The following is a 17,544-nucleotide window of genomic DNA, read 5'->3' as shown; positions in this document are numbered from 1 at the left end:
TCTCTTCTGGCATCCCTGGGTTTATATGACAGGTCTCTCCTAAGGGGAATGCAGCCGGCAGGTAGTCCTGATACCTGGGTAAGGCCAGGGTCTGTTGTTTGAGGTATCCTTTGTATAAAAAGAAGAAAGGAGGGGTCTGCTTGTCTTCATCCTTTGCTGCTAATGAATCTCAAGTATATGAATCCGGTACTAAACACAAGCATTAAAACTTCACCATATTACAAAGCTACCATTTCTGCCCCCCTCCAAAGACCCCACTTTCTTTATCCCTTTACCTATTCGCTTTCTGTACCTTCCAAACCACCTTATCTCTTCTCATCAAGATTGCTTGTGTGGTCCATAAAGCTTTATATGGAGAAAACTCTCAAGGACTAATATCTGACACTAAAGTTACTTGTTCATTTTACATCTCTAAAACAGCACAACACTTTAAACTGACATTTCCTGCTCCCCAACAAGTCCATCGGAAAAAACCTATTTGAAACTACCTTCGAATTTCAGGGCCCCAAAACCTAGAATAGTCTACCACTATATCTGCGGCAGAACTCAACCTACTGTCACTTAGGAAAACGTTATAGACATATCTCTTCTCTTTGTCTTTCTCTTGATTACCATCCAATTGTAGATCCTGAATCTTACTTTAATTGCTCTGGAATCTCTGCAAAATCTTATTGTAAGCCGCATTGAGTCCTTGTAGAAATTTTGTGGGATATAAGAAATTGTATGGTAGTCATTCCCTCCCCAAACCTCTATTCTGACATTGACTTCTGTTTTGGATTCAAATGTTCATAAAAAATTGCCTATGTATGCTATTTACGCATGAAAATGGTGTGCAGCTGTTCTAAAATGATCGTCACAGTCTGGAAGAGGTCTTACATAAGCTGTACTCCTCTGTGGCTAATAACATGATCAAGTGATGTGTAATGTGTATGTAGGTTGATTTACGTTTTGATCAAGTTGGTGCAAAATTGTGGTTATATTTTACCTGTAGATTTTTGTACCAGAGTTCAAAGGGAAAGCATATATAGGGGCTCATTTTCAGAGCACTTAGACACACAAAGTACCATAGAAACCTAAGTGATTTGAAAATGAGCCTCATAATGTACATCCATTTCTATTTGGACCCCACCTGCAACATACCTTTAGGAATGCCTCCTCTGGATGGAGCTAACAAATGTACATTGTGGAATATCATGCATACTTTTAGCTGGTTTCATGAAGGACAATGTTCAGAAAGCCCATTTCATACCGTATTCCTTTCAAATGCAATATTCTTTCTTACCAGATCCTTAAATGCGGTCTTTCTTCATTCCTATTCAGTTTTTTAAGTTTATTATTCTCCATAGAGAGCCCTCCGATCCTCACAACAATTGCTAACTGTCCCATCATTCAGACAACTATTTCTTGATGTCCACAGGAATTGTTCTTTCTCAGTTATGGCACCTATACTCTGGAACTCTTTACCACACTACCTTCACAGCGAAGGTTAGTTTTCAAAATTTAAGGCTCAATTAAAAGCATTCTATTTCTCACAGGCATTCTGTTCACAGTTTGACAGAACCAGTTACCTGTGACTTACAGAACACAGAACAAAATACTGTCTCCTGCCCCCCTCCCATGCCCTTTATCAAACTGCGCTAGAGGTTTTTAGCTCCAATGCTCACATGAATTCTTTGAGTATCGGAGCGTTTACCACACCGGCCCACGCTAAAAAGCTCTAGCCTAGCTTGATAAAAGAGGTCATGTGAGTTTCAGAGTTTGTATTGTGATAATCCAAGGCACTTAAACAGACCATACAATTGTATATTATTATTTATACTCCACTTTTATTCAAAGTGGATTGCAACGTTACATACTTAATCAAATACGATATAATTAGAGAAAAATGAGAAAGATAAACATGTTACATATTCAGCTGGTGGGCATAACTGAGCCAGCATCCCTTTATCAATCTATCGCAGAGAGAACTGCAGGTTAATACAGAAAAATGTATAGTAGTACCAGATTTGCGTCAGCTATTTCATTCCACAACAATTGCTAATGCATCTTCAATTGTTGGACCACCAAATCTTACGACAGTTCTCAGCAGTTTACAATAAAACCACAGATTTAAAAGAAAGGCACACGAACTCCATCAAATTATAGGATAGATCTATACTTATATACATTCATACACACTTAAAAAAAAAAAAAACGTTAGTTGTGTTAAGTGGGGAAATCCTCTGTAGACTCTAGTGAGGATCAATAAATATGATTGTTTTGGGGTATTCCTTCTCCAAAAGAGAATTAAAAGAAATGTTTTTTTAAAATGTTTAATCTTTAGTAAAAGATTCCCTTAGGGCTCCTTTTACTAAGGTGCGTTAGAGCCTTAATGCGCGGAATAGCGCGCGCTAAATTGCCACGTGTGCTAGACCTTAATGCTAGCATTACATGCGGTTTAGCGCGTGGTAATTTCGTGCGTACGCTAAAAATGCTAGCTCACCATAGTAAAAGGAGCCCTTAGTGACTCTACTCTCATACTGATAAGTAATTCACAAGAAGCTCCACCAGTAGTGAAATAATTATTAAAAAAAGCAAACCACAATTTGATTTATTTTATAGCAATCTTGTGACTTTTCTCTGTTGGAAGAAGAAACAAAGGAACTTTTATAACTCTATTAGAGCACACATAATGGATTTTAATAGCTGGAGCACCATGAAAGCAGGCACAAGGCCTCTCATCAGATGGAGCACCTAGTCAAACCACATAAAATAAAGCTACCCTTTACTTAACAATATTGCAGAGTGGAAGCAGTGTGCTATAGAAGCAGACATAAACATATACTAAAAAGCAGCTAACCAGGAACCAGAAAGGGATGGCCCATGTTCTGTACCTACTCAGCAATACGTTGAATCCTGAGGTCAGAAAGGAAATAATTTTAAAAAATAAGTGACTAGAAAGAGAATGAAAAGACAACAAGTATATATTGTTCATGAATAAACATAAAGAGAATTAACAAACTGTCATTGACATGAATTATTGATTATCCCCATGGCTGCCTCTTAAGGTGCAAATGTATGGTTTTTTTTTTGTTGTTGTTGAAATATTGAGTGTTATCCAGAATTTATTAATATTTCTTTTTTGTCTGTTCTTTTTGTAGTTAAAGTGGAAAAAAGCCCCCCGATTAGGGGGTCTCTGTCTGGCAGAGTAACTCTACCATGCTTCTTTTCTACAATGCCTACTCTTTCACCGCCCAGCTCGAACAGTTCAAAGGAATATCTTCGAATCAAATGGACAAAAATTGAACAAGACCGAGATGGCAAAGACTTGAAAGAAACCATTGTGGTGGTAGCTCAAGAAGGTGCCATCAAAAGAGGCTCAAATTATATAAACAGGGTATCCGTCCCCAGCCATCCAGAAGACATTGGCGATGCATCACTCACCATTGTCAAATTGCGAACTAGTGATGCAGGTGTTTATCGCTGTGAGGTTATGTATGGGATTGAAGACATCCAAGACATAGTCTCATTGGATGTGACTGGTAAGCCTTAATTTTTAATATACTCAGATTGTTGGCAGTAACTGAAATTAAAAAAAATGAGGAGACCCAATGATCCACAATGAAAACAATCCACCGATGAAAACAAAACCAAAAACTATGAATACAGATATTCTGGAGATAATTTATTAAACGCTGACATATAAAACCATGAAAATTCAATTAAAAATGTACAATGATAAAAAATACTGTGATAAAAATCCAACTGGACCCTACATGGTTCGTGTTTCGGCGAACACGCCTTCCTCAGGGGTCCAATGATTTGCAACCTCGCATATAAAGAATTGGACTGAAAACAGTCTATTGTCTTTAAACATGTGAGCAAAGAACACTGCAGACAAGCTGAAGTAATTCCCTTCATTAATTCCCTTTTGTTCATACATGTCTAGGGTGGGATGGGAGGGTGGGAATATTTTATGATTTCTTCAGCTTATGATTAATTGTTGGATATAAGGGAGGGGAGATATTTGATGAGAGCTATAATTTGATGATATAATAAGTAATGTTAAAGTATAAAATGATTGGATCCGGTGAAGGCGTTTCTTATGTTTCTTAATAAAGATTTATAAAAAAAAAAAAATTCTCTGACCGATCACATAACAATCTGAGGCTTAATGGGTAACAGCAATTTCAGTTACATCTTACTTGGTACACAGAGGAGAAGTTCCAGGAAAATACACTTATATATATAGTTTAAAGGAAGTGTATCTATCTATAGCAGGGGTATGGAACTCCGGTCCTCGAGAGTCGTATTCCAGTTGGGTTTTCAGGATTTCCCCAATGAATATACATTGAAAGCAGTACATGGAAATAGATCTCATACATATTCATTGGGGAAATCCTGAAAACCTGACTGGAATACGGCTCTCGAGGACCGGAGTTCCCTACCCCTGATCTATAGCTTAGGGGTGCACATTTAATGTGTTATTAATACAATTAATGTATTAACAATTTAACTTGTATTTAAAAAATAATGAAATTAATCTGCTCCTTTTCCTCCCCCCTCTCGTAGTCTGGCATCTCATTCTTTCGCCTTCCGGCATTTACCTACACTCCTGCAGCATCTCCCCACCCCATGGCCTGCATATCTCTCGTTTCCTCTTTCTCACAGTACCTCTTCTTACCTCTCTCCACACTCCAGCAGCCTCCTCTCCTCTGCATGCTCCCTCTCCTTCTCCCTGCTCCTCATGGCCCTTAGAACTTGCCTTTAACATTTCAGTGAAAGTAACCTGTTTCTTACCTGGCTCGATGCTTGTCTCTGTAACATCAGAAACAGGAAGTTCTTTTTAAAAAAAAATCTTTATTAATTAATTTTCCAAAACTAATACAAAGTGCCAAGATTTATACAAACATTAATAATCAAAATAAGTACTTATATTCAATCAATAACAATGCAGAAGAAAAAACAGGAAGTTCTATCAGAGGAGGCAGGATACTACAGAGAGAGGCTCTGGGCTGGTTGAGAAGCAGCATGCTTTTACTACAGCATTCAAGGCAAGTTCTGAGAGCTGCGAGGGGCAGGGAGAAGGAGAGTGAGGCAAGATGAGGTGTTGGGGAAAGAAAAAATACAAGAGAGAGAGATAGGGGCAGAAGGGGGTAAAAGAAAAGAGAAAAAGAGAGAGAAATTTGGGGGAACTCTGAGGTGCGGGGGCTGGAGGGAGAAAGATGTGCTGGACCTTGGAGTGGGAGGCTGGAGGGAGAGACCCTAGGTCTGGGGCTTGACTGAGACAGAAATGTGCTGGACCTGCCAGGGAGGGCTGCACATAAATTAAAATGTTTAATCACACAAAAGCACCCCTCATCACTATTTCTTTCTGGCCTACTGGACAGATGGAGGGAAGACCCAGCCAGCCATCGTTTCAGATTAGAGAGGGTGTCTGGGGAGGGGGGATTAGGAGGAGTTCGGGGGTCCATGGAGGGGGGTTCCAGCAGGAGGGATTGGGCACCCTCCTGCCGGTTTCATTTAGGGGGTAGAAGGGATTGGGCACCCTCCTGCCGCTGTTGTTTGGGGAGGTGGGGGAGTGTTCCGGGCAGGAGGGATTGGGCATCCCTCCTACCGCGTCTGTTTGGGGTTTGATGGGGGGTGTTCTGGGCAGGAGGGATTGGGCATCCCTCCTGTTACATTTGTTCATGGGGGGATAGGGAGGATTGGGCATCCCTCCTGCCGCATTCGTTCAGCGGTGTGGGGCGTGTTCTGAGCAGGAGGGATTGGACATCCCTCCTGCCACGTTCGTTCAGAGTGGGTGTGGATGGGGTGTTCCGGGCAGGAGGAATTGGGCATCCCTCCTGCCGCATTTATTCAGGTGTGTGGGGGAGGAATGGCAGCCACAGCTGCAGCTACTAAACTTATCGCGGCAGGGAGATCCCTTGCCACCATAAGCTTAGAAGCCGCGTCTACTTACAGTGTAGGCCCTTGAATTTCACTTTTTTAGTTTTAAGGAAATTGCTTAAGTTTATTCTTTTTTTTTATTCTGAACTTTTTTTTAACCATTTTTTAAAAAATGGAATAAAAGACTTCTTGGCAGTATTTGCCTACAGGCTATACATCTTCCTATAATTACAGGTATTGCAGTTGCCAAGATTTCGCTTGAAAGCTTCCAACTGCTGTTGCTTGTTTTGCAATTACTTGAGTTCTTCCTTTTGCTCTACAGATTTTTTTTTCCTTAAAATGAAAATAATGGTTTCAGAAAATAATAAAACAAAGTTGAGTGGTTGAGTGGAGAATTTTTTTTTGTCTCGTTTTTTCCCTCCTCCACTTTGCAGTGTATCTGAAACAATCAAAGCACTGCACTTTAATCTCCTTAGCCCCATGGGGTCTGCTAATTATTGTAGCTTTCTGTACATATAAATACTGATGTCACCCCTTCATTCATTTCTGGGACTCTTTTATGTCCATCAGCTCTTCCCTAGAAAGTGGATTGGCTTTAAGCTCTAAATAGAATCCATTCAGATTGATTTTTAGATCAAAGTCAAGTGAACAAAGAACTCTTGTAGTTCATCCTAAATAATACCAATGACTAAATGTTGCATCTCATGGGTATGCATCATCTCATTAAGGTGAAAACTTCTAAAAATGATGGCCATTAGGGTATATCTGGCATAGGTTTGGTGGTACAATTGTAGTGCTAAAAATAAAAAACCCATAAATGTAACATTTTTATAGGGGAGGATGATGGTGGGAAAGAAGGAGGAGAGATGGAAGAGGAACAATGAAATGAGACATTAGGTTGAATTGGGGAGTTGAAAAGATGACCAATGATAATTGCATTTATCATATCACATACTTTTTGATGCCCCAGCAGCCATTTTTGGCCATCCATGGCTGCCAAGATATAATATTCCATTGATTTCCTGATAATACAGGATATGAGGGGCCACTGAGAAAAGCTCTCAGCCCAACCAAGAAGAGAATGATATGGAGCCATGAAACTTACAAGTTATTCCACAGTTATTGACACTTTTTTTTCCCTAGATAATAATAATAATAATAGTTTATATACCGCAGGACCGTGAAGTTCTATGCAGTTTACAAAGATTAAAAAATGGTACAAATTGATTGAACTTAACAGAGGTGAAAGATAGTGGTTAACAGCTGAAGGGAACTGTTATTGAAGAGAAAGAGTTGTACGGGTCAGCTGTCTAGATACGAAATTAAACAAAAAGTGTCAAGAAAAGTGTGGAATAACTTGTAAGTTTCATAGCTCCACATCATTCTATTCTTGAACTTTTCAGTGGCCCCTAATAAAATATGCAAAAAATATCAAACACAGCTCACTTTAATAAGGCTTCACTAGTGGTCACTGACATCTTAACAAAGCTCAGGTCTTTAACAGAGGTGAGGTGACTCATTTGTAGACACTGTTGAATGCACCATACGGGAGGTTACGACATGTAGCAGAAAGTTTCAGAATGCTTGTGGAGTCCTAAAAGTAGATCAAATACACTTATTCAGGGACGTAGGCCGATATGATGGTGCATACATTTGCACACTATGCATAGGCTTTCCTGAGGTGGAGCATGAAAGAGTTTCAATACACATAGGTATTTTATAAAATATGTATACACATTTAGGTGTGAATTTGTGCAGAGAGAATTGCTGTGCCTCGGGGAGGGGGGGGGGGTCAGGCGTGGCCTAGTGGTTAGAGCAGCTGCCTCAGCACCCTGAGGTTGTGAGCTCAATTCCTACTGCAGCTCCCTGTGACCCTGGGCAAGTCACCTAACACGTCATTGCCCCAAGTACAAAATAAGTACCTGTCTAAAATATGTAAACCACATTGACTGTGTAAACCACACAGGAAAAGCAATATATAATTTGCCACCCCCTTTATCATTTACATGTTGAACTGCATGAGCTTGACTAGGGTTACCAGATTTTCCAAAATCCGTACACCTAGACCCGCCCCGGGCCTGCCCAGTTCCACCCATCCCTGCCCTATTACGCCCCAGTCCCGCCCCCAATCCTACCCTAGCTCCGCCCCAACTGCCTGCTCTCGTCAGGCAGGAGGGCAACCGCGCATTCGCAGATGCCTTCCTGCCCAACAGCAATTTTTTGGGAAGCTTTTCAAAACCCGGACAAAGTGCCAGGTTTTTGAAAAGCCGTCCGGACCCCAGGACATGTCCTCAAAAGGAAGACATGACCGAGGAAATCCGGAAGTCTGGTAACCCTAGGCTTGACCAGACCACTGTTTGGATCTTGTTGTGAGCCTTTCTAAAATCGGCATTTTTTTTTTTTTTTTTTTGACATTTCACATTGATGTCTTAGAAATTACCACTCATATTGCTTAAAAGTATATGGTATGCATTGGCAGCCACTGATTTTATGTACATTTACTTGTCTTTAAATTTATAATTATTTATTTCTGTGTGTTAAATGCTGTTTTTACTTCCTACAAGAATTGTAAAATTACCTTCATTATGCTTAACTTTATAGCCTGTTTACATCACCTGAATGTATGAGTTTGAACAGAGATTTACTAGTACAGTGATTCTCAAATCTGTCCTGGCGGACCACCAGCCAGACAGGTTTTCAGGATATCCCTAATGAATATGTAGGAGGGAGATTTGCATGTAATGGAGGCGACAGACATGCAAATCTGTCTCATACATATTCATTAGCGATATCCTTAAAACCTAAGTGGCTGGTTTGAGTACCACTGTACTAGCAAACAACCCAATTTTCCATCTAGACAATGCATAGGTAGTTTTGTGTTTGAATATTTATTTATTATTATTTATTTTATTATTTATATACCACTTATATCCTAAGTGGTTTACATTTATCATATTTCCCTATCTGTCCTGTTGGGCTTAAACTCTATCTAGTGTACCTAGGGTAATGAGGGGATTAAAGGCACTGTTCAGCGTGATTCAAGTAAAATTAGGTACTGTTTAATGAATCACGCTGGCCTATTTTGGAGGCACCCAATAAATAGGCCAGCTCTAGGCACAACTAAAGGTTAGGCGCCTATGTGAGCGTTTGAGCATGCTTAAGAGCAGTGATTCTGCAACAAGGCGCCTAACATGTAGCCACGCCCATGCCTAACGTGCATAGCACCTATTTTTTTTAAGGCCGCCTAAATTCTTAGAGGCGCCTTATTGCAGAATTGCGCTTTCTTGATAGGCGCCTAAATTTTAATTATTGCTGATTAACAAGCTTAATTGAGCTTGTTAATCAATTTAGATAGGCGCCTATCTAGTTGACGTCCCCAAAATAGGTGCCGGTTACAGAATTTGGGCCTAAGTGACTTGCCCAGGATCACAAGGGATTTGAACCCATAACCTCAGGGTGCTGAGGTTGTAGCTCTAACCACTGCACCACATACTCCCCTATTCATGGTACTGTATCCGCTTTCACTCATACACATTTAACTTTGGAGTTAAAGATCTTTTTCCCTCATCCTATAACAGGTTGCTTAAATTTAAGTGCCATTTATGTGGTAAAATAACTTAATGTGCAAATGCAAGAGGGTATTCACAGGGGAGGGACATGGGCAGAATATATAATACTGAATGCAAATGTCGTATTTAGATGGTAAGATGCCAGCCATAGACCTGTTGTAATGCACGTGCCTAATATAGGTGCATAGATGTGGACTTAGGCTAACAAAGCCCAATTTTCAGACTGTGGAAGGCATCCTGCCTACCTCCTGTGGTTGGCGGCGAAAGTAGATATTCAGTGCCAGGGCGGTATCTGGCATTGAATTTCCAGTTTTGGTGCTGCAGACTTAGCTAGCCAAACTGATATTCAGTGGCTGGCCAGCTAAGGCCTAACAGCCAAAGATAGATCTGCTTTTTAGGTATGTCTGTCTAGTCACTAGATTTAGCTGGTGAGCTGATGAATATTGGCGGTGACTGACTATGCTGCAGTCTCAGGTGATCTGCTAAGCGAGATAGTCAGCAGGAGATAGCCAGCTATCTCCTGCGAATATCGGTAGTTAGCCGGCTTAGCTGGCTGGGAGCTGTTCTTGGCTGGCTAATATCAGGCAGCAGTAGTGTAGTAAGGGGAGGGGGCAGACCATCCCAGCTGCCATCTGGCTGGTGCATCAGCATCTCTTCTCCTTTCTGCCCACCCACCTCTTCAAATATCTGCCATCAGCGAGCAGCATCTCCTACCTGCTGCTCTACTCCTCGTGCAAGCCTCAGCTCTCTTGACATCACTTCCTGGTTACGGGACCAGGAAGTGACATCAGGGGGAGAGCTGAGGCTAGTTTGAAAAGCAGGTAGGAGATGCTGCTTGTTGGCAGCAAAAATTTGAAGAGGTAAGCGGGGGTGGGTGGAGGGAGCAGTTGGGGAGGAAGTGGGGAAGAGTGTGGGGGAGCATCTAACACAGTGATACTGGGCGCCACTGCCCTGGGTGCCTCCTTTCCGTGCTACGTCGCTGTCAGGCAGATATTCTATAAATACACTAATGCTCATAAATATTATAATAGAATGCCCATGTAAAGTAGGCATCTAAAATATGGCGATCTGTTATAGAATAATTTAGTAGATTGTGTAGGAAGATACCTTTTCTAGCTGCTTCAGTTTCATGTGCTTTAATGAAGTAAGAAAGGGTTTGCTGTCCTTGCAGGTGTTGTGTTTCACTATCGTGGACCGACCAACAAGTATGCCTTGAATTTTGTGCAGGCTAAGCAGGCTTGCCTGGATAACGGTGCCACCATCGCTACCCCTGAGCAGCTGTCCGCTGCATATTTGGATGGATTTGAACAGTGTGATGCTGGCTGGCTCTCTGATCAAAGCGTGAGGTGAGAAATCCAAGCTATATCACAGTAGTTTCTGTCGAAGCTTGCAGGGCATGTGATGCCAGCCCGTGATTAGGTCTTTCTGTTTCATCTTGCTGTGTTTCAGTATATATAATCCTCTTGGAAGGGTATTTTATTTGTTTGAATTAAAAACTCATACACAATTATATGTTATTGGTTAGGCATTTGATATACCTCCTTTCTATGGTACAACCAAAGCAGTTTACATATTATAAACAGATAATTTTTCTGTCCCTGGTAGAGGCACTTTGGCCTGGATTCTCTAAATGATGTTGGTTTTTAGGCTCTGGTGGGCACCCAAACTCAGTAAAAAGTGCTATTGATACTACGTTTTTAACTGAGTTTCAGGGCACCAAAAATATCAGCACTGGAACCGCGCCTCTGTAGGCACTTTAGGCTGCGTAATATCGGAAGTGGCATTAGATGGTCTAAAGCGCTGATGGAGGCGCGATTTACATCATAAGTAGGCGCCGGAAATGTAGGCCAGAAAAACCCTGGCCTATATTTGTGGTGCCTATCTTTGCCGGAGGCACGATTCTGTACCCGGCACCAACACGCGATTGACAAGCGATCGGCGGCTGCTTTTAAAGATGCCGCGGACAACAGCACCGATTACAGCATCGGGACCTTTCTCTGTTTAGGATTTTTCTATTGGTCCAATAAAGCATTGCTCCTTACACTGGTCCTGATGGAATCCCTACCATTCTGGTTTTGAGGAAATCCACAGCAAACATGTATGAGACAGACTGGTGTGCACTGCCTCCATTGTATGCGAATGTATCTCATGCATATTCATTGTGGTTATCCTGTGGGGGAGGGGATAATTCAGGACCAGCTTGAGAAGCACAGCCAAAGTGACGTGCAGAGGATTCAGTTTTTGAATAAGCTAAACTGCTCACGGATGTTTGACCTGCCTAAAATTTATATTGACTCGGCAGAAATCTGTTCATACATGGCAGCAGCAAAACAACACTTCTTAAAGTATAACCATTTCTACTTGCATCAGATATCCGATCCAAAATCCCAGAGAAAATTGCTATGGAGATAAGAAGGGAGTGGAAGGAATCAGAACATATGGAAATCAGCCCCCCCATGAAACATATGATGCCTACTGTTTTGTGGATCAGTTGGAAGGTAAGAGATCTCAATGTCTGTACAATGTCATGGAAGAGAATGGACTGCAAATCTGGAACAGTGCTGAGCATGGAGAGAGAAACTGTATATATAATGTACTCTGGTTATTTTGCTTTCTATATAAAAACACCACATTGGGTCAAATGAACCTGTACTTATGTGGTGCAGTAGGTCTTGTGTGAAGCCAAATGCGGAGGTTATAAGGTTTGCAAATGGTCACTCAGATCTGCAAATGCTATAATTAGCAGCAATGACACTCATTGGAAAGTTGCTTTTCTGAAATGTCCCTATACATGATAAGAAAGTCTAAAACAAACAGACGCTTTTCATTGTATAGTGCCTCTGTTCAAAAACATTTTATATCCATACCATAACTTTAGCTATAACATACATTTTCTGTTAAAAAAAATGCATACATAAATTTGGTGCTGCCTTTTAGAAGATCAGGATTTAATATTCGATAAAAGCTGTCACCTAAATCTACAGTATGTTCCTAAGGGGTCCATTTGCTAAAGGGCATTAAGTTGTAATGCAGACATAGGATATGAAAAATAGGCTAACAGAAAGTGCAGTAAAGCAGTGGCGTAGTAAGAGGGGGGAGGGGGGCTAATACCAGAGGCCAGTGCATGGGGGAAGGGGGGAGAAGTAGAGAACATTTAGATGCCGCCATTTAGGCATCCAAAATTCCAGCACCCTAATTGTAGCAATGAAATAGCAATGCCCAAATGGTGACACCCAAAAGTCCTTCCTCATATATCCTGAGAAATGTATTTTATGTTTAAATCTGTTTTTATTAACAAGAAAGAACCACAAACCAACAAATGCAAAATGGCTGACAAGAATTGAAATTATACAAGATAGGGACCCCCCAAAGAGGACTGGACTCTGATGTCCTCTCGGGTTGTAAAGGTACCCCTTCCCCTATCCCCCGACAGACCCCCCTCCCAACATACCCTCCCTCCAACCCCCTACCTCCCCCTCCCCCAAATCCAGGAACAAAGAAGTAATTTTCCAGCAGTTGCATAATATAAATTCTAAAAACATAGATCTGATAAAATTGAAGAAATATTTTCTCAAATTTCTTCAATTTTATCAGATCTATGTTTTTAGAATTTATATTATGCAACTGCTGGAAAGTTTTCTAATTTCCATGTGATCCCGTGATATAACTAGGATTGAAAGGGCCCAGGTAGTAGGGATTGGAGAGGTGGGGGAGGGGGGAGAGATCCAGTACCCAAATTACATAAACACTCAGAAAATCTGGCTTAGTAAAGTAGCTCTAATACCCAGAACCAGCAACTACCTTACCTTTAAAAGTCACGTAGTTGAAGATTAAAAGGGTTGATATGCAACATGATTTAACCAGACAGGAGAAGCTCTTGTAAGGTTAAACTTTGCTCAGCAGGTTGGCCGCCAATATTCAGTTGCACTTAACCAGGAAGTGCTGCAGAATACTGGTGCTAACTACATAACATACATCTCAGCAGTGGAGGGCAGATTCAGGGAGGAGCCAGGAGGTATGTGGGCACCAGTCATATGCAGTGATGTTGCCACATAGTGAATAAATAATGACTAAATAAGACCACATAAAAGGCTGTCCTAATTTTGGTCATTTAGATATGTGGGTGCTGGCACTGAATGTCAGCCAGGATTCGCAAAACTTCTGGGTTACTGCCTGTAGGGTTACCAGACGTCCTGGATTTTCCCAGACATGTCATCCTTTTGAGGACATGTCTGGGAGGTCAGATGGCTTTTCAAAACCATCCGGGTTTTGAAAAGTTTCTGACATCGGAATGGCACCCGCGAATGCGCGAATGCAACGTGTTGATGTCACACGCACATGTGTGATGTCATCGTGTCGTATCCGTGCATGCAAGGATGCCGTCTCAATGCACAAACAGGTTAAGGGGCTGGGGCTAGGGTGGAACTGGGCGGTATGTGGGCGGAACTAGGTAGGCCTGGGGGCGTGGCAATGGGTCTGGATTTTCCTTTGGAAAAATCCGGTAACCCTAACTACCTGACAGCTCTGATTCCTCAACACACCTCCTGGATCTGTCTCCTTTCCTGCCTGATCCTCCTGATAAGCCTCCTTCTGATTTTGATCTACTCCCTGATCCCTCTCTTCAATCCAGATCTCCCACTCATGCCATCCTCCCTGGAACCAATCTGCTTCCTGATCCTCCTGGCCTGAATCTCTCCCCATACCCTCCCCCTGGTTCATCGGTTGATTGTTTTCACTGTGGATCATTGGGTCTCCCCATTTTTCTTTGTTGTGCTATCCTTTTTGCTCCTACCATGTTGGCTTCAGGTTCAAAGTGGCATGCTGACTCCTAGCAATAGAGTTTCTAAAATAACCACCTCTTTTAAAGATATATCTTGCATAAAGTTATGTGCAATAGGATCATATTTTTAAAGTAGCCATGCTCAGAGATGGAGCTTGGGCACAATGTGAGCAGAGTGGCAATTTATGTGTGTATTTTATAAATTGTGGGCTAGATCTAGTAAACAGCAATCAAAAATCATCACAAAAAACTGGCACTCAATGCTATTCTATAATGGGCTGTAGCAGAGCCCAGTCCAGACTTTCCTGGAGCCCTACACACATGCACTCAAAAACAACATAGACTCTTAAGGAAGATATAAGGAAAGACTTTTATTTATATACTCTTTTGAGCCTGTTCCCTCACAGGCTTAGGGGAAGTAGTTACTCTGTTCAAATAAACAGTCCCAGTCAGACCTATGAACATATTCCACAATTCTCAGAATAATAAGTAGGGCTTACCTCAGCCAGCCAAGTATCAACAGTCTCACAATATCAGTTCTTTCAAACAGTCCTTTCCAGACTTATCTTCCCAGGGTTCCCCTTAACCCATGGCTAGGGAAGTAATTCAATTCTGAGACTCAGGGAAGTCTCTTTCTGAAAGTTCTCTCTTCCACGGGGATCTCTCTGAATGATCCCAGACTGGGCATATGAATCTCTCCCTGCCTGAGTCCTATCCCATCCAATGACTCAGCAGGGTAGCCTGTTCCAGCAGTTTAGAGCCTCCTGCTGGATGAGGGTTTATCTCTGAGCTATAGAGTTCAGTGCATCCTGGACCCTGTAGTTTCCTCACTAATGGTCCAGCTCTCCCTCTTGTCCGGTGAAAGGGTAACACTAGTGAGAGAGAACCCCTTACTCTCTCACATGGGCCCTCAAAGTTGAACACCTAGTATAGAACAGAATTGAGTGACAGTTATGGTGCCCAAATTTGGGCACTGGAGCTTACACTTGCTGAAACCGGGTGTAATTCTTGGTGCTCAGTTTGAGTGCATCTCCCTGGTATTTTATGACCCTAAGTACAGCATCCAAATCTGGGTGTGACCTGCGTGCTATAGCAGAGATTCTCAACACAAGGTATGCATATCCCAGGGGGTATGCACACCATTGTCAAGGAGTGCATGGTAAATCTCCCACCCTCCTTCTGCTGTTGCATATCTCCCTTTTGCCAGTCCTTCCGGACTAGCAGTGGCAGCTCACAGTACTTTAGTGATTCCATGAGGCAGCCTCAGAGCCTTTGCTAGGCTGTCCCGCTGCTGCTGATGCAACTTTCTCTTTCTGTCAGCCTAGCAAAGGCTTCAAGGATGCCTCAAGGAATCGCTTTCCTGGCCCCAAACCTTTAATCTTTCTCCCAACCACAGGATCCATCCCCCCCCCGGGCCCCTCTAGGGGTCTTTGTGACAGGAGCATGGTCCTCTCGCTCCTGCTTCCTCGTGGCTGCCTTCTAAACTAGCTGCCCCAACCTCTCGCAGCTGCTTGTGACTTTCCTGTAGTACCGCGAGCTGCCTCGAGAAGTCGCAGCAACCATTTTAGAAAGCAGCTGTGAGGAGACAGGAATGAGAGGGCTGTGTTCTTGCCACAAAGACTCCCGCTGGACCACCAGATTACTCGGTAGACCCATGGTGGGTGGGGGGATGGGGAGGATCATGGGGTTGGGAGGGAGATTAAAGGGTCGGGGCCTGGAGAAGTGAGAGAACCTTGGCTATGAGTTGAGGGGAAGGGTGGGGTGGAGGGAAGGAGGGATGATGTGTTGGAGGGAAGAGAGATGCCAGATTAGGGAATGGAAGGGAAGGTAGGGAGAGAGAGATGCCAGACTGTAGGAAGGGGAGGAGAGATGCCAGACTGTGGGAAGGGGGAAAGTGAGGAGAGAGACATTGGACCACTGGGAGGAGAGAGGGAAGAGAGAGATCTCAGACCATGGAAACAGGGAGGGAAGGAGAGATGCAGACCATGGGAAAGGAGAGAGATAGGAAGCGAAGGTAGGAAAGTAGATTTTGAGAAGCAGAAAAATGGAGAAAAGTTGAATGTTAAAAGTTAATGCCAAAGATGGATGCAGGGCAGAAAGTGAAGAGAGAAAAACAGTCAATGAATAAGAAGGCTATGGAACACAGTTAAGAGCACAGATAGAAGGAAGTGCAACCAGAGACTGGAAAAGGATGAAAAAAAAAAAAAAAAGTCACCAGACAACAAAGGTAGGGAAAATTATTTTATTTTCAATTTAGTGATCAAAATGTGTCAGTTTTGAGAATTTATATCTGCCACTATGGTAACTACCCCAAAGTCCATAGAGATTTAAAGGGCTTCAAGGCTTTAGCCACATGGCAGCAGCTAGTGTGGCTTTATAAAAGGAGGTAAGTGCTGCAAAAAATTAGCGGTTAACCTTGAGCAGGCTATTTAATAACAAGGATCTATTTCTGACCAGTTAAATAGCTTTGAATATTGCCCCTAAACGTATACACTTCTCCCTCCGTATACACAGGGGTTAGGGGCAGAGCCGGCCTGTGAATAACTTTTAGGTCCGACTCTGACCTACCCCCGCCTCCCTCCTGCCTCCTGGACCTCCCCAGACCTTACCTGGTGGTCTAGCGGTGACATGGGGCAGGAGCGATCTTCCTACGCTCCTGCCTCTTGCAGAGCCATCATAAAAAATGGCTGCCGTGAGTTCCCGTTGTAGTCTTGTGAGACCACAGGAGCTCACGGTAGCCATTTTTGATGACAGCTCTGCACGGGGCAGGAGCGTAGGAAGATCGCTCCTGCCCTGCGTCACTGCTAGACCAACAGGTAAGGTGTGGGGAGGTCCGGGACACATTGATTCACCCATAAAAACTAGGGGGAAGTCCGGGGCAAAAAAACACAAATAACTGAATCCGCGAGTACTAAACCTGCGGATTCGGAGGGAGAAGTGTAACTGCCATTCCAAAGTTATACATGTATTTTCAAAATAGGCTCTTGAATGTATAACTGTCATAGAACATACATATGACCTTGAATGGCCAGTTATATGTAGAATTAGAACAATGCCAATTTGGCAGATTATTTGCTGCCACAAACCCACACTGTGCTCTAAGAAAACATCTTTGTAAGAATAAGAAAAGAAATACTGTAGTGGCTTTGTTGCTTCGAAAGATGGAACACATTTTGTATTTCTTCCTCTAACAAAATTCTCCCTAGCAGAAAGAAAAGGAAACAACCATTGAACAGGAAATTATAGCTTAGTGATTCCAAGTTCTTCACAGTATTCAGGGAGAAGATCATGAATTGCATATGATGCACATTTGTGGCAGTGAAATAC

At 42.5% G+C, this 17,544-nt stretch overlaps 1 protein-coding gene across 2 annotated transcripts in view; it reads left to right on the top strand.

Annotated features, from left to right (window-relative positions):
* VCAN (versican) overlaps positions 1 to 17,544 on the top strand; it is a 249,752-nt gene that overhangs the window by 28,663 nt on the left and 203,545 nt on the right. For both annotated transcript variants that reach the window (XM_033923290.1, XM_033923357.1), the window contains exons 3-5: positions 3,141 to 3,521; positions 10,609 to 10,783; positions 11,808 to 11,935. In XM_033923290.1, the coding sequence (XP_033779181.1) occupies positions 3,141 to 3,521; positions 10,609 to 10,783; positions 11,808 to 11,935 (684 nt within the window). The remainder of the gene's footprint in view (positions 1 to 3,140; positions 3,522 to 10,608; positions 10,784 to 11,807; positions 11,936 to 17,544) is intronic.

This window comes from Geotrypetes seraphini, chromosome 1 (genome assembly GCF_902459505.1).
Source record: "Geotrypetes seraphini chromosome 1, aGeoSer1.1, whole genome shotgun sequence".
Lineage (NCBI taxonomy): Eukaryota > Metazoa > Chordata > Amphibia > Gymnophiona > Dermophiidae > Geotrypetes > Geotrypetes seraphini.
The sequence above is the reverse complement of the archived record's forward strand: the minus strand, read 5'-3'. Positions and strand labels throughout refer to the sequence as shown.